Source organism: Odocoileus virginianus, chromosome 17, assembly GCF_023699985.2.
Source record: "Odocoileus virginianus isolate 20LAN1187 ecotype Illinois chromosome 17, Ovbor_1.2, whole genome shotgun sequence".
Lineage (NCBI taxonomy): Eukaryota > Metazoa > Chordata > Mammalia > Artiodactyla > Cervidae > Odocoileus > Odocoileus virginianus.
Window position 1 is genome coordinate 54,986,872 of NC_069690.1, and position 16,521 is coordinate 55,003,392.

Genomic DNA, 16,521 nt, shown 5'->3' on the forward strand with positions numbered 1-16,521 from the left:
GTTCTTAAGCTGCTACATTAAATGAGACTAACAGCCCTCCTAAAATCTTACTGACATTATCATTGTATTTTTTAAGTCTCAGTCTGAGAGCTAGAAAAAACTGAAGACCTTGCTCTCTTGATGCAGCGCTCTTTATCTTTAGTTCTCTGCATGGCTGCATTTTGTCCTCAAAAGAAGTATTTTTTTGTAGAAGCTGTAGGAAATATTTTTTTAAAGTAGGTCTAAATGCTAAATATTTTGGCATGTCCTTCCAGAATATTTTTGGTGTACTTATGTGTATACATAAATACTTTGAAAACCAGCAGACCTACTGTACATTATTCTGTAACCTATAAAAACGATGTTAAAGATCTCTTTCTTCCTCAGTATATGTAAGTCTCCATCATCACTGTTAACCAGCTTCATCATTAATAGTTCCATCGTTATGGATTACAATTCATGTATTACATTTTTACGTTACTTTGTGGTTTCATCAGTTGTCTCTAGTTTTAGACATTTAGGTTGTTTCCATTTTTAGCTAGTATAAACAAGGCCATACTAAAGATTTTCATACATGTCTTTAAAACTCTGAGTTACAGGATACTTAGAACAGCCTAGAAGTTGAAGGTGTTTGTCCCCTCCCTCCCCTTTTTAAGAGCATTTGTACAGCCATCTTCTGTTTATTTAAAGGCATGTCCATATTTTCTCACAGTAGTGTCACCGTTGCTATTACAGTATGAAATAAAGATAAAATATAAACTTGACTTACTAGAAACATTCTAGTTGTATCTCGACTTATAGATTCGAGCTCTGGCCTTAACTTTCAGACAGTGCTTGTGACGAGAAACGGTAAAGAGCATGGAGGACACAGAGTGCTCTTGGTGGTGGTTTCTTCCCTCGGGCGGTGGCCTGCCCGTCACCTGCCCAGCCAGGCCGGGGATGCTGGCGGCAGTTCTAGCTGATTCTACACTGGGTCAGGGGAGACTTTCATGGAACACTGTTTTTCTGTTTGAATTGGCTTTGACTTCTTAGGTCTTCAAGTAAATGTACAGTAATTGCTACTGCTGCTAACCCTACCATCTGGTCTTATTCAGCCTCTTAAAATGCTTCAATGAGTTTGTTTTTGTAGAAAGATGGGATACGTTGTCTCCTACTGCCTCTGGGCGATGGGCTCCATGACCTGTTAGTATAAGTCCCTGCAAATGATTTGTGGACCGTGATATTTCTTGGTTTAAGAATGGACATTCGTGAAACATGGCTTTCTTTGCCATTTCAGTTTATATATATATTGTTAGGTGTAATTTTTTTATCAGAAAGTGAATAGAACTAGCTTTTTAAAAATCACATTTAAATTATCTGGAAGCATGTATGTGTTTATTTTTATAATGAAAACACACTGCAAAAAGTTGTAGGAAAGGGTAGAAAAAAATCTCCAACTATAATTCCTCCATCTAACATAATTATTGTGATCTGTTTCTTTCTGGTCTTTTTCCTATCTATGGATTTCACACGATGGAAGGCAGGCATTTCAAAACCAATGTTTTTGTCTAAGGGAATATAAATTTAGATGTGTCCCCCCAAGAAAATTCTACACAAGAGCATTGACCTCCAGAATTGTTTCTCCTCATGCATTGATTCTTTCTGGCACAGTGTCGTGTTGAGATATAAGTGGAAAAGGGCGCTGCTGACCGAGTTATTGGAGCTTTTGCTTAATTGTGCTTGCTCAGTTGTGTCCTGTGCTGATTCTTTGCGACCCCATGGATTGGAGCCTGCCAGGCCCTTCTGTCCACGGGATTTCCTGGGCAAGAATACTGGAATGGGTTGCCATTTCCTCCTCCAGGAGAGCTTCCTGACCCAGGGATCAAACCCAGGTCTGCTGCATCAGCAGGTGGGTTGTTAACCGTCTGAAGCACCTGGAAAGCCCAGGGTTATCTGCGGTTAAACCCCAGTAGAGCTGCTGAGACCCCCGCAGCCTGACGGTGACACGCCTCTCTTTCCTTGTTGCAGTCTTCGAGCAGCGACAGCGGCGGCAGCAGCAGCAGCATCAACAGCCCCGACAGGGCCAGCGGGCCGGAGAGCAGCTTGCACCACCTCGCCGCCGGGTCCAGCCCCCACACCCCGCAGCCCGCGCCCGAGCCGTCCGCGCTGTGCCCAGGCCCCTACTTCCACATCAACCAGACCCTGAAGGAGGCCCACTTCCACAGCCTGCAGCACCGGGGCCGGCCTCCCTCGTGACGCGCCGGCAGACTCTTGCCTTCTGTGAAGGGACAGCGCTGTGCGGATTTGATATTTCAAGTTAACGATGTTTTAAAACAAATTGCACAAAAAAATGCCTGTTGGCTTTTCAGTCTATATTTGAGATAACAGGTTAACAGGCTGTTGTTTACTTGTGGTTTTGCTGCACTATTGCGATTTCCAAGGGGCTTTGAAGCAGTTTTTTATAGGATTCTTTTAAGGGTGGGTATCAAGGGAACCATAGGAGGACACATCATCTGTGTGTTGAACCCATAGTTTGTCCAGTTTAGACTGCTTTCCAGGTCTGTCAGTTAGAAATTCTACTTTATGTAAAAAGGCCTTTTAAAACTGCAGGATCTTCAATTTTTTAAATAAACTAGTAAAGAGGATCTACTTTCCATGAAAAAAAAAAAAAAAAGATTTTTTTTCCAGAACCTAGAAAGCTGGACCAGCCTTGCACTGAAGTGAACTGCCATGCTACCTCTTAGAACGTGGACGTCCTGTTGAACGTGCTGTCTTCTCTGACAGGGGGACAGTCAGACCCCGGATAGACTGTGTGAGTCAGCTCCCGCCCCGTAACTGTCTTCTCTCTGCTATATATTTGTATTTCCAGAGAGAAGGGCTTTCTGATTCATGGACCCCAGATAGCTGTTAACTGTCATTCCTCCAGAGCTGCCGTCTGCTTAGGAAACACTGCTCGGCTCGGACAGTCACGGAACATGGAGGTGACTGCCGGTCTCAGGCACCACCTGTCCCACCGCAGCTGGTGTGAGCTCCCCGGCTGGTTCCGCCTCGCCGTGTGAGAAGGTGCTAGTGAAGGCTGACGCAGTTAAGCTCTAGGGACTGTGGTCTGAAGTCACATGTGCTGTGAACTCTGGGACAAGGACTTGACTTGCTTTATGCTCAACGTCATCCCTGCGCCCAACAGGAATGAGGGGGCTGCGTGCCACCACAGCCCTCGCAGAGACTGGTGTGGCTCAGAAACAAAGGAGCAGAGTCACTTCTAGGAGAAACAACACAGGAGTATTTATTTAGAGAGACGGAGCGTCCTCGTCACTTGGTCATGCTGGAGAGCCACCCGAGTTTGAACAGCGAGGGTGCGGCCGAGTCTTCCTCATCAGCGACCAGCTGCCTGAACAGGGAGCCGGCCTGCCTGGGGTCGTCTGCTCGGGAGAGCGCCGGGGGCGCCGCCTGCCGCTGTGGAGAGGAAAGTGCCTTAGCGTCCACCCGGACCCCCGGCCGCCCGCCCCCCACTCCGCTCGGGGGTCCACGCGGTGGACACACGGCGGGTCTGAGCAGCACGGCCAGCTCCTGGAGGGGACTGCTTAGTCCAGATGGAAAAGGACACGCGGCAGACTGCGGGGCCGTGACAGGACAGCCGACACCGGGACCGAGGACGGAGGAAGGGCAACGTGTGCCTCCTCTCCATGGCGTGTTCCTCTCGGGTGCAGAGCTGAAAGGGCAGTTACTGGAAGGACAAGTGGACAGCTGTGGGGAAAGCTAAGAGCACAGGCCCGGGCTCAGGAGTGGGAGGCTTGCGCACAAACTTTTTTTTCCCCGCCCTACTCCCATCTCCCAAGTTTTGATACTCCCATCTCCCAAGTTTTGAAACCCGGTGTTGATTGAGGATTTTAGATCTGACTGGGTTTGATGGCAGGGAATATGGAAAGGAGACATTGCGAGTACTTTTATCCAACCAGAGAGCAAACGAGGACTACACGCTGGAAGGAAGGGAGCCGTGTGAGCTCTCAGACACACTTGTACACAACACACTTCAGAGACCCCCGGAGGACTCCCGCAGCTATCCTAGCAGATGGCAGCCTACTGAGACAAAAGATCTATTAATAAGAACAGGTGAAGCTTGAGGAAGCAAACTTCCTACCCGCCTAAAAGAAACGAGAGACGAAACCATCGCTGAAACAGCAGTTTTTTTTTTCCCAAATAAGTATAGTCGTAGTGCTGGGTTAGCAGTTAACTCTTCTACCCTCTTAATCTTAAACACAAGCTGTAATCTCGGTCCGTCCTGCACATTTTCTACAGCCTTGGCAGCCTGAGATTCATTTCTACCATGAGGCTACTTGATAGTGTCAGTGGGCATCTTTTAAAACCTCTCTTAGCTCAAGCTAGTAACATCGTGTATTTCTTTATTGCGCCGCCATTAAAAGCAGCATTAGTGCATCTTGTCACTCGGTCCTCCATCGGTTATTTGAGGCGGGGCGGAGGTGGCTTGGTGGGAGGCGGGGTGGGGTCCCTGGGGAGGAACTCTGGGTCGGACACTCACCTGGGCTGCGGTCTCCATGCTTCCGCCTGCTGACTTGGCCTTTCGTGTGCTTGTCATGCTCAGTGGAAGAAGCCCAAACCTGCCAGACAAGACGAAGGTGGCTCAGCGGAGAGGCCGGGGAGCTGGGGGCCCAGCAGGGGCCACTTGACGTCCTTACCTGATCTGGCTCGACGCCAGCGGCAGGATGTTGTGGGCTTCTTGGGAGTTGAACGTACTGCTCCTGGGGGTGAACTGGTTCTCCGAACCCGTCACCAGTCCAAAGAGAACCTGTGGGACGAGAGATGGGACACGGTGACGGGCTGTGTGCTGCGTGGTGCAGTTAAGAGAAAACCTGCTCCCGTCAGTCACCGGTCACTGCTTTGGGGGCATCCTTTGGGGGCATGTTCTCTTGCGTGTGTTAATACTGCACAATTACATATCCCTGCCTGAAGGTCAGAATCTCAGAGTCAAGTAGCTCTGATCTGCTCCTCTTTCTGAAGCCCCGATAAAACCTTAACAGTCCCTACCTACAACTAAAGGGTCATCCCAGGTTGCTTGGGCTGTGAGGTTTGAGGTTCAATCTAAAACTCTTTCCACCCCTGTAACTCAATTCAGGTGTGTCTCATCTGCCCGCCCCCACCCCGGTTAGGTGCTGGGCAGGCCTGTGCTGTGACCTGAGCCCCTGGCCCTTCGTGCAGAGCGGGCGTGTTCTCCCGGGACTTACGGAGGTCCGCTGCACCAGGCGGTTGAGGTTGCTCTGCAGGTGGGGGGTGAAAACGTCCAGGTCAAATGGGTCGATGAGCGTCTCCAGGTAGTCGGCCACTTTCTCAACTCTAACAAAAGGATGAAGATGGTCATTCTCCATCTGGGAGAATCTAGGACAGAAACCAAGCCCAGTGTGCTGCAATGCTGGAGAAGTCCTGGAACGGGCGGGTCTGTTCTCCACAACTGCCACCTCAGCACCCCTTGTCACTGACCACTGTGCTTAAATAATCCTTAGGAGTTTTAACCCGGTAGGATGTCTTCTAAATCAAGTACAGAAATTCCCCATATTGTTTCCAGGGAGGGCACCGGATGCTCAAATTACACCTAACAGTTGGTAGGCGGACTCAGAGAGGGACGAGACCTGACCTACTACACGACCGTGGAATCAATCCAGGGGGTGGCCATTCTTTATCTTGCTGGTAACATGAGCCTGAGTTGCGTTGAGAACACACACAGGGAATGGGCAGGAAGAGGCTGACTCCTGCGGCTTCCCAGAAAGGGGCCGTGCAGGTCAGGGAGAGACGTGCTGGGAGGGTGGGCACGGCTACCTGGAGTCCTGTCTGCAGCGGCCGCTTTTCATCTCTTCACCCTTGGCTGTCAGGACAACACTGAGGTAACGCAGATCATAGAGCAGCTGCAGTGCCCGATTCTGGGTCACTGGAAAGGCACCTTCTTTCTGCAAATGAATTTCCCATCCCCACCCATTAAGGGAGATGGCCTGTCAGGTGAGAATAAACAGCTTCGTGTTTTGTCTGCGTTTCAGCTGGTTATTTCGGAAGTCTTTTATATTCAGAAGGCCAGTTTCATCTCATGACAACAACAAAAACAAGTTATAGGAGATACTTGGTCTTGAACAAAATTAAAAACCTCGAATGGCAGGGAGGAGAGCCAGTCCTTAGAAAAAGGTTTCAGGTGCTGTAGATAGTCATTTTAAAGGATAAAAGCTCCTGGCATGAAGAGGGAGGACTTTTGAGGACGCTCAGGAGAGAAGATTTATCTGAACTCTTTCCCAAGTCAGGAGCTGGTCCATCTCAGAAACACGGTTGATGAAATGGGAGTAAGCACCAGAATCGGGGAGCTCACAGCAGGCAACGGGAGGAGGGCTGGGCGATGGCGCTCCCTGACCCAGCGGGTGCTGCTGCTCTTGCCCACCCCCCCCACCTCTGCTCCCCAGTGCCCCATCTACATGCCCACACTGTGTCCTGCGCAAACCGGTTAATGATCTGCCCAGAGCCCGCGCTGACCACGTGACACAGCTGGGCTTGGACAGCAGGTCTCTCTACTTTGAACCTTTCATCCCTGCTGCTTGATGGAACCTGCTTGGCCCTGGGAATGGGTGTGATTCAACTCCCGGAGGCGGAAGCCACTGTCCATTAGACTGCCCAGGGCGAGTAGACCTTAACACCTGGAATCCTGGATGAGGGCTGCCCAAACCCAAGAGAAACCTTTTTTTTTTTAAACCTACAGTTTTTATTTCTGTTCTTAATGGGGAGAAATTCACAGGCTTACCTTCACCTGTTTTTCTTCTGAGAGTTTCTCATAGGCGGCAACTACTTGAAGCAGGCAGCTTCTCAGCATCTCCTGCAGTGTAACCTTTGGCAAGGCATGGCCTCCAACCCGGTTAACTTCCTGGCACAAGCTGAACAGGAAGGACTGCACGTACCAGGACGGCTAGAAGGACAAAGGCATGTTGAGTTGCCAACTTGCACTGGCTAGACAAGATGCACAGAGTGGGCTCAAGAAGCCTAACAAGGCTTCCACTCTGGGACTCTGGCCTGGTCAGTCCACCCCCTCAGAGCAGACCAGTGGACAGATACGAGTGATGTCTGCCCCAGTCCCCTGGTGGCCTGGGCTCGACCTGGCACACGGCTTTCCGCTGCTGCGTCCACTGCAGGGTAAGCTGTTCTCTAACTAGCACAGCCTGTGCTACGACAGGAAAGCAGCATGAATGGGCTTCGCAAACAGTCTATGTGCTTGGCCGTCCGCCCACTTTGCCCCCACAGGAGAAAGGCACGCACACTATCAGCTCTTCCTCAGGAGCTGCATTTTGAGGGATCTTTTCTAAAGTCTCTCCTTGCCACAGAGCAGGGTTTCTTTCCCCTTTTTGGTTCACAGGCCCCTCATGGTGGACCCTGCTCACCTGAACAGGGAGTCGGATCTTGGACGTGACGCTGCTGCCAGACTCTGCTTCCTCCTGGATTTCCAGTTCATCCCAGCTGGTGGCCGTGGCCAGGACGGAGCCAGCATCGTCTACGAGTAATGACTGGGTGAATCCATGAGCCAGAACCTGGTGATAAAACCCAAATATCCACACAGACCACTCAGGGCCTCTGTAGAGTTTGCGTCAAACTACCTGAGTGGCCGTGAGGCCAGCTTCCGCCGCACAGACTGCCTGTGGATGGCGAGTGGCCGAGATCACTTCTTCTGACCAACTGCTGATGCCAGCAGTGGGGTCTGGCTGCCAACTCTGCTACACAGGGGCCCCTCTGAAGACCCCAGTGGAGGTGACAGAGATTATATTTAGGTTGAAGATCAGAAAACAGAGACCCTCGTCCCGGAGAAAATCTTTCATTCTCATCAGGTCGAAGGAAAAAAAAAAAAAAATTTCAGTCTGTAAGATCTAGGTTTAAATAAATGGGCAGTTTTTACAGTTGAGCTCTCTGGCACAGATAAAGTGACTATGAAACGACAACGGTTACTCCCTTACTGTTGAAAGGCCTCGCTGAGCTTGGCTGGCCTGGACCACGGCAAAGGGGCAGGGGGGGAAGGTAGCCTGGCGCTGCTGTGCCACTCACCCTCACGACCGCCGAGCCCCAGACGCGGTAGCCCATCACGCTCCGCTGCAGGAGGAGCTCCTTCACGTCCTGCCACCGGGCCTGTGTGGGGAGGACCTCCTGCGCCTTCCCCTTCCCCTGTTTCTTCAGAGCCCGTGAGTCCCGGGTGGGCCTCTCGGGGCTCCCCGATCTTCCCAGGATGCACTGCTTCAGGTGGGGACACAGCTCCCCCAGGGACTGGCAGAGTCGGGCCATGAAGAGGGCGGAGTGCAGCTTGGCCCCATCAAGGACATCCTGCTGCCCTTGAATGGCCTGTTCGATGCTCTGCAGCTCCGCCTGGATGCAGTCCGTGATGTCCTGGATGCAGGCCGCGGAGTGCGTCCGCAGCGTCTCCTGCACGGTCTCTGCATCTGCGAATCTGTCGAAGGCGCAGCTCTCGGCGGCCGCGGGGGAAGTATCCTGGTGGGGCGATGGGTCACCAGAGGGGAGGTAGGCCAGGAGGTCCTCCAGTTTCACCTTCAGTTTAGAATCCAGGGTGGAGCAGAAGCTCTGCACGCAAGGGCTAACGGCTTGTGCCTTCATGGAGAGCCCGCTGCCTGGAAATGGAGCCCGGCTGGACACGCTGACCCAGGCGGCGTCAGAGGGCAGGTCGCTGGGGCTCTCGGACCACAGGAAGACGGCCATGTTGTGCTCGAAGTGGATGTGCTTGCTTGAAGCCGAGCTGCTGCTTTCAAGTTCCTGCAAGGCTGAAACGAGGAGTTCTTTGGAACTACTGGAGATGGAGTCGAAGCCTTCTTTGGTCAGAGTCTGAAAGAGAAGGGGAGAAGAGTTTGAATCCCAGTTGCTTCCAGGAAATTTCAACCTAGAGCACTGAGTGGCAGACTATCCCAGAGTCGTGTTCTCTCCGACGCTCAGGGAGATGGCCCGTTGGTAGCGGAGAAGAGTGTCATCGCTGATGGAGGCGGACGTGTCCCCAACCGCCCGACGGAGGCCTGGCCTCTTATGTAGCAACAGACTCTGTTCATTTGTATGGCTCATTATTCAGAACGGTCACCATGGGAATAAGTCGGCAAGGAAGGAAGGCACGTATAGGAAGTGGTGAGAAGCTACCCAGACAGTCCAAAGCTGGCCTGTGGACTTCCCACCTCACCTGCAGCCGGTCAAGGAACAGCTGCTGCATCAGGTCCTCCCAGAACAGGAGCGGCTTGTCCAGGAGCCGCCGGCAGACCACATCCCAGCTGTGGCTGGCTAACTCGTTGGCAAGCAACCCCCACACGGCGTCCCGGATGCCCGCCAGCCCCTTCGTGCTCGTCACGTACATCAGCAGGCCCCTGATCCCATGTCTGATGTCTTCATTACACCTGCAATAGAAGTGTTTCTCGTGGGCTTCGTTAGTTTCCTCACCCTTACTAAGAAGAAGGGTTGGCCTCTCCTTGATAAACCTCTTAACGGAGTCCTACTATATAAATGTGAATGTCTGTATGTCTCAGCAAGTTTATAAACATGTGTGTGTATGTGTGTGTGTATATATACATATATATATAAATAGCATTTCTGGCTGGATGGGAGGTGGAGCCTACAGCCCCTTCACCAGGCCAACCCTTACTCCCAAGACAGGCCTGTCTCCAAGGAAGTCTAGAGCCCCAGAGCATGACTTCAGGGAGTTTGAGATTAACATATACACAGTACTGTATAGAAAGCAGGCAAACAAGAAGAACCTACTGTATTGCACAGGGAGCTATACTCAGTACAATGTAACCTATAATGGAAAATAACCTGAAAGAGAATCTATAGTTTGCATGACTGAATCTTGAAACTAACACACACTGCAGACCACACTTCAGCTTAGAAACAAACAACGGCACTAGACAGAAGCAGGGGGTGGCAGGACTCCCGAGGACTTAAAGCCCTCTATGTGGTTTCCTGAAACACATATTCCTTCTTGGTTCTCCCAGAGGTGGCGAGCGGTCATGAGAGGTGGCTGAATGGGGGGCCGGCCTGACCCCGAGGCCCGCCCGGAAGGTCCGGCCCTCCCGCTTCCCCGCAGCCACACAGGGCGGGGGGGGCGGGCGGTTCCCGCAGCCCCGGGAGCTGCTCACACGTGGATCCACTTTTGCAGCGTGTCTTTCAGGTACTCCTGGCTGATGGGATGCGCCAGCGTCCGGAGAGCCGGCTGGAACTCGACGACGGACGCGGGCAGGTGTTTGAACCAGCTGCACAGCTTCATCTCGTCCTGCAGAACACCGATGCCTTTTCCTGGGGAGAGGAGGACCAAGGGAGGGTCACCGGGAAGTTAACACAGGACCTGGAAAGAATTTCCAAAAGTCACCCAGTCTTCCTCTAGGGGCAGCCAGACTGGACCCCGGAAACAGGGAGAGAAAGAAAAGTAGAGTATGTCCAGGGGCCCCCTCATCAGGGAGGGAGTTTGGCAAAGAAGGGGAAGGAGAGAGAGGAGAAAAAAGGGCTGTGTCCTCCCTGCATTTTTAAAGCAGTCACTGAGCTGAAAGACAAAGTAGCATAGATGAGACCAACTAGCACACGTCTCTGTCTGTCACCACGTTCTGCCCCTCCCCCGCTTCCTTCAGCTCCTCCGTCTCATCTCTGATTCTGGACTGTCCTGAGGCTTGGTCCTCCGCCGCCCGCTCCTCCTGCTGATGACGCCATCCACCTCCAAGGCCTCAAAGGACAGCCGTGCGCATGCACGGCGTGTGTCTCCAGCCGGACCGCTCACTGCTCTGTTCTGGACCCACAGTCGCCAGTCCCCTTTAGTCCCATTCCAAGGTCTCAGCTGTTTCCAAGGCAAGGTTTTCAAAAGTCAACTCATCATCGGCCCTTTTAAACCAACTCCATTTTGAATCCTCCTACTCTGTCAGTGGGAATGTAGATGGGTGCAGCCACCATGGAGAACAGTATGGAAGTTGCTTAAAAAACTAAAAATAGAGCTACCATGAGATCCAGCAATCCCACTTCTGGGTACACATGTGGAGAGAGCCATAATCTGAAATGATATATGGACCCCAACGTTCATTGCATTACTATTTACAACAGTCAAGACATGGAAGTAACCTAAATGTGCATCCACAGGGGAACGGATGAGTGAAGAGACAGTCACTCAGTCCTGTCCGACTATTTGTGACCCCACAGACTGTGGCCCACCAGGCTCCTCAGTCCATGGGATTCTCCAGGCAAGAATACTGGAGTGGGCTGCCATTTCCTTCTCCGGAATGGATAAAGGTGTAGTCTATATATACAACAGAATATTACTCAGCCATAGAAAAGAAATAATTCCGTTTGCAGCAACATGGACAGACCTAGAGATGATCATACAAAGTGAAGCAAGTCAGAAAGAGAACAACAAATATCGTATGATATCACTTAGAGTGGAACTTTGAAAAAACAGTCGAATGAACTTAGGGAAAACAAACTTACGGTCACCAAGGGGGAAAGCGGGGGAAAATCAGGAGTTTGGGATCAGCAGATAAAATGACCATCTATAAAATAGATAAACAAGGTCCTGCTAACAGCACAGAGAACAATACTATCTTACAATAAACTATAACAGAAAAGAATTTGAAAAAGAATGCATAAGTCACTATGCCGTACACCAGAAACTAACACTACACTGTACATAAACTATCCTTCAATAAAAAACCAAAAATCTCCTTTTCTAGTAAACCTGGACACCTCCCTTCCACACCCTCACAGCCAGTCCCTCAACAACCATCTCTTAAACACACGTCCGCGTTGTCCCGTCAGCTCCGTCTCTACTGCCCCCATCAGCTGTCGCCTGGTTCGTGGTGACAGCCTCTTAAGTGAGCTCTCAGCATCTGCTCCACCCCACGGGGAACCACTGCCACATAAAAGCCATGTGCATCTAATTCCAACTGGGACAAACGCTACCAAATGGAAGCGCAGGGTGCAGGGGCACTGTAACAGAAGGATCAAATCCGGAAGGTCCTGGAAAGCTATCCACTGTTATGTTCACACGCTCTGAATCCACTGGTCACGAGGGAGAAACCAGCCATGCGCGTTCTCATGCTCCTCCTCCCCCCACCCACCACCCCACTTCCTTTCACGTCCTCGTGTGCGAACACCCTCCCGGCCTCAGGACCTTTGCACCTGCTCTCCTTTTTGCCTGGAACTCTCTTCTTTGCCTCTTACTCAACCTTCAGGATTCAGTTTAAATATCCTCTCCTGGCTTCCCTGGTGGTCCAGTGGTTAAGAATTTGCCTTGTGATGCAGGGGACGTGGGTTCAATCCCTGGCTGGGGAACTAAGAGCCCACACGCTGCAGAACAACTAAACATCCTGTCTGACTTTGGTCCCTCCATTAGCTGCTACCAAGTCCAGCTGCACTCGGCCTGGAGAGCAATGACCAGGATTGATATTAAGCAGACACTGCGGATTCATGAGTTCAGTATCTGCCTCCGCCACTAGACTCTGACTTCCACGAAAGTGGGTCTGTATCTGTCCATCCATTGCTGTATCCCCAGGCCCAGCACAGCAGCTGGCAGGCGCCCAGTAAATGAATGAACCAGACAAGGAGGCTGGCCAGGAGCTCACCGCTAGGATGCTGGCCGGTGATGCTGTCCAGAGTAGAGAAGAGCAGGCCACACGGCAAGGAGGGGTCTGGCAGCACACCCTCTGGTAGAGTGTAGAAGAGAGAATGCGCTTGGTTCAGAGTGGTGGCCAGCAGCTCCACCAGCGAGCAAATCTGAGCCTTGATACCGGCACCTGCGAGAAGAAACCATCCTCTTTCAGCAGTTTCCTTCGGTAAAGTGAGAATCAGGGAACGCTCTGGACTCCCTCAACTCATCCTGCTCCATCCCCCCGTGGGAGGCCCGTGTCTGGGAGAGGAGCCACGCCCACCATGGTGCGGCTGGTTGAGAAGTTTCTGGATCGCTGCCTTTCTGGCCAACAGGAAGTCTGTTAGGGCTTGGCGCGGAGAACTCTCTTCCAAGAGCATGACAGAGCACAGGGCCTCGGCCACAGCCTGGTCGGACACGGCTTGGCATTTGAGCAGCATCTTGCTTTCGTGCAGGATGGTTGCCCTAAAGAGATGATGGCAAAGGTCACAGGGAGCTTTTGACATCTTTGGAGAAGAGCCCCAGTACACGAGGAGAGAGAAGACACGCTCCATAACGTCAGAGCGGTGCAGCACGGCCATCACCAGAGAAGGTTCTGCTGGCGGACCACTTACCGGAAGTGGCTGGCAGCCGCCACCTGCCGGATGAGTATGGGGAACCGGGAGAGGACCGGGCTGTGTCGGGAACTGGAAGACTCCAGCTGCAGCAGCTTGTGGAGGTAGCAGCAAAGCAGGTAGAGCTGGGTGGCGTGGAGATACCTCGAGGCCTCCATGGAGCTCCAGATCTTCTCAGGGATTTCCAGGAGAAGCTTGATCTGGGCAGCCATGCTGTAGAACTTCTCCTGGGACGGCTGCTGGGGCTACAGGCAAAGGCACAGAGCTGAGCTGGGACAAACAAGAGTCAGGTCAGCGTGGTGCTGGCTAGGGGAGACGTATGGGGGATCCGGGGGTTCGGAACTTTCATGAACTTGGATTCAGTGCCGCTCAGCAAGGCATGGAGGTTGGTGTAGCAGAATTACTGGAGTTAAGTTCTTCCTACCAGCTCTGTACCTTTGCCCTGTCCCATGGAGGGGCAAGCCAAATCTGGTCACCACACAGGCAGGGTATCAGGGACCCCTGGGATGTCAGCCCAGAGCCCGAGCATCGCTCCTCCAGGGAGCTTTTGCCTTGCTGGGTGTGATGTTCGTCCTTCCTACACTTTCTCCTGCTGCCTTGACTACCCTGTGGGCTAATCTGCTGGCTGTTCCTCTTCACCAACCTTCCCCTGAATTTGGTTCCGGCCTCGTGCCTCTACCCATCTCCGGCTGTCCTTTCCCATCACCATTCTCGTCCCTGAAACGTCACCTCCAGGCAGATCACAGCACACCACGCAGTCCTCACCACTCCCCTGCGTCCCCATCGAGCCTCTTCTGCTGCAGCTAGACACTACCCCTGGAACTTGCACTGTCGTTCTATAATCAGTATATTTAACACAAGGTTCATCTTCCTACCAAAAAATTATAGCCATCTGACCTCCCTCAAATGTCTGCGTAGACCACCACATCCCAGGAAATTCAAGTCGTTCTGATGGTTCTGCCAAGACGTCTACACCTAGGTTTCTGCTCTCACTTCCCTGGTTCTGCTGCAGGCTGTCGTCATCTCACTCTTACCTGAATCTGAAAACCTCGCACTTGCACTGTGTTCATTTTCTATCCCCTCCAATCTATCCTTTTCCTTTCCTGTCTAACGAACATTCTTCAAAGGTCATTGAGAGCTTATGTTTGCCCAGTTCTAAGTGCCTAGTATCTCAGCCTGGTGGTCAAGGGTTGCCTGTCCTTCCACTGCTTTCTTCCAGGGACCTTTGAATCCACTGATTCTCATGCGGCGGGGTAAGGGGGCCTACTCTGGAGCTGTGTGCAGGCTTCTCATTGCGGTGGCTTCTCTTGTGGAGCCCCACCTCTAGGGTGTGTGGGTTCAAGACCACAGGCTCAACAGTTATGCTGCAGGGGGCTTAGTCGCTCTGAGGCATGTGGGATCTTCCTGGATTAGGGATCGAAACGGTGTGTCCTGCAATGGCAGGCAGATTCTTTATCACCTTAGTTCCTTAAAATGAACCTGTTCCTCTATTAAAAGATGAGAGCCTTGGAACTGGTTACTACCCTCCAGCGACCTGCTACAAAGGGTAGCAGGTGTCTTTGCAGCCTGGAAGTTGTTCCTGGGAGTGGTGCGGGGGTGGGGTTGGGGGGCGGGAAGAAGGGAACGAGTTGGGAGGGGAGGTGGTCGACACAGGGGAGTGCTGTTCCCGGAACGATGTCAGGAAACGTGAAACAGGGAACAGGGCTGAACACCTAGCGTTTCCATGAGATGAAGGAAAGGAAGCCCGGTGACCCCAGGACTGAGGTGAGGGAGGCGAGGCCCGGAGCCCGGGAGGGATCCCGAGGAGCCGCGGGGAACAGGCCACCTGCGCGGGGAGGGCGGCGGGGGCGCCTCCCTGAGGCGGGTGGGCCCCGGCCGGGGCGCCCGCTTCCCCACGGGGCCGGGCCGGCCGGGCCGGGGTGCGGGGCTGACCTGCGGGTCCCGCGGCGGCCGGGACGCAGCCGAGCCGGCCCGGCGGAGACTGGCGCAGTACTGGTCGGTGGCCCTCACGGCGTCCACCAGCCCCGCGGCGCAGCGGCGCATCTGGCCGATGGTGTCGGCCGCCTCGATCAGGTCGCGGTACCGCTCGCCCACCATCTGCCGTAGCTCCTCCTTCTTGTGCTCGATTTCGGCGCGCACCTGGCGCTCCAGCCCGCGTATCTCCTCCGCGCCGTGGGTCTCGAAGAGCGCCGCGGGGTCGCGGAGGTCCAGCCTTTTCAGAGCCGGGGAGGCGGCTGCGGCCGCCATGATGGACGCGTCAGCGCCCCACCGGGGCACTTCCGCCCGGCCGCGCCGCCCAGCCGCCATCTTGATTGAGGGCGGAAGCGCTTCCGCCCGGTTGGGTGGGGGGGGCGGGGCCGGGCTTGTTCGGCGCGGCCGAGGGGCGGAGCCAATGATGGGCGGCACTGTTTTTAAACTGGTTTTTTTAAAGTTGTTGGGCGGCACTTTTTAAAAAGGGATCCTGCGTGGTTGTTGGGTCGCTGAGCCGGCAGGTGTGTTGGGGCGCAGCCTCACTCGGGTCTGAAACCTCTCCTAGCGCTGGTGCAGCGTTTCCCCATCGCGGTTACTTTTCAAGCGCCGGCGGTCTGATTGTTACCCCTCCTCGGGTTGTTCGGGTCCCCTCGCCAGGCCCTTCGCGGCGGCGCCGGATCACGGTCTTTCCCCTGTGAGGGCTCGATGGCACTCTTGGCCCGTCCCCTTCCCCTGGGTCGGCCCCCTTCTCTTCCGGGCCCCCGGCCGCCTCCGTGTCCGGGTCGGGCTGGGAGCCGGTGGGCGCATAGAGCTGACCGCTGGACCCCCATCCCTGGCTCTCAGCCTGCAGCCTTCTGGGGCGTCCTTGTTGTTCGTTGTTTCCTCTGGTCATCCACCGAACGCGATGTTAGGAAGAGGGACCTGGGAGTCCGTTTTCGTTCATGGGAAGGTAACCTCGCATGCTCGGGACGCGGCCGGAGCGCAGGGGTGTGCGCGCGCTCCTTTGCTTCTGGTTTTCACCTGTCGTTGGTTATTTCTTTGGGGTTTTTGGTTTTGGTTTCAAACCAGTGTTGTACCATCAAAGATGTTTCCCCTGATACAACCTTACATTGGCACCAGTGCGGCGAGGAGAGTAGTGTGCAGTGAGGAAGACTCAAATGCCTGAGAAAACAGTGCCTGGGAGGAGGGGTGGGGAGGACGCCTAACTGATAATGAAACTTGGAGAGTATTGCCTGTTTCTTCTAAGCGTTTCCAAGACCCTTCATTTACCAAAAAAAAAAAAAAAAAAAAATTGGAGATTTCATATGCACAGAGAGAATGATACTGGTGTGTCCACCA

General features: G+C 53.2%; 3 protein-coding genes across 4 annotated transcripts in view; 2 read left to right on the forward strand and 1 right to left on the reverse strand.

The window, feature by feature from the left end:
- VCF1 (VCP nuclear cofactor family member 1) overlaps window positions 1-4,392 on the forward strand; it is a 17,549-nt gene extending 13,157 nt beyond the window's left edge. Inside the window, exon 3 of the mRNA XM_070480064.1 lies at window positions 1,987-4,392. Within this exon, the coding sequence (XP_070336165.1) occupies window positions 1,987-2,214 (228 nt within the window). The 3' untranslated portion in view covers window positions 2,215-4,392. The remainder of the gene's footprint in view (window positions 1-1,986) is intronic.
- Window positions 3,216-15,500, reverse strand: COG1 (component of oligomeric golgi complex 1). 2 transcript variants are annotated; one of them, XM_070480050.1, is made up of 14 exons: window positions 15,145-15,498; window positions 13,213-13,457; window positions 12,882-13,063; window positions 12,576-12,746; window positions 10,113-10,269; window positions 9,164-9,374; window positions 8,035-8,820; window positions 7,380-7,526; window positions 6,749-6,910; window positions 5,788-5,915; window positions 5,199-5,307; window positions 4,653-4,762; window positions 4,496-4,574; window positions 3,216-3,411 (listed from the first exon to the last, which is right to left on the reverse strand). In XM_070480050.1, exons 1-14 carry the CDS (start codon window positions 15,457-15,459, stop codon window positions 3,268-3,270), a joined length of 2,946 nt encoding a protein of 981 aa, XP_070336151.1. In that variant the 5' UTR covers window positions 15,460-15,498; the 3' UTR covers window positions 3,216-3,267. The 2 variants fall into 2 exon arrangements, with proteins under 2 accessions (XP_070336151.1, XP_070336152.1); XM_070480051.1 differs by lacking the exons at window positions 3,216-3,411; window positions 4,496-4,574; window positions 4,653-4,762; window positions 5,788-5,915 and having other exon boundaries at window positions 5,214-5,307; window positions 15,145-15,500.
- Window positions 14,870-16,521, forward strand: part of SLC39A11 (solute carrier family 39 member 11) — a 363,731-nt gene continuing 362,079 nt past the window's right edge. Inside the window, exon 1 of the mRNA XM_070480055.1 lies at window positions 14,870-14,976. The gene's annotated coding sequence lies outside the window, so the exon portion shown is untranslated. The remainder of the gene's footprint in view (window positions 14,977-16,521) is intronic.

Excerpts from the sequence above, each read along its gene's own strand:
- COG1 (XM_070480050.1), bottom strand. The coding sequence starts at position 15,459 with ATGGCGGCCGCAGCCGCCTCCCCGGCTCTGAAAAGGCTGGACCTCCGC. Across the intron at positions 8,821-9,163 it reads TGTTCCTTGACCGGCTGCAG|ACTCTGACCAAAGAAGGCTT; the intron begins GTGAGGTGGGAA and ends CTTCTCTTTCAG. Across the intron at positions 5,308-5,787 it reads CGCTGCAGACAGGACTCCAG|AGTTGAGAAAGTGGCCGACT; the intron begins GTAGCCGTGCCC and ends TCCTTTTGTTAG.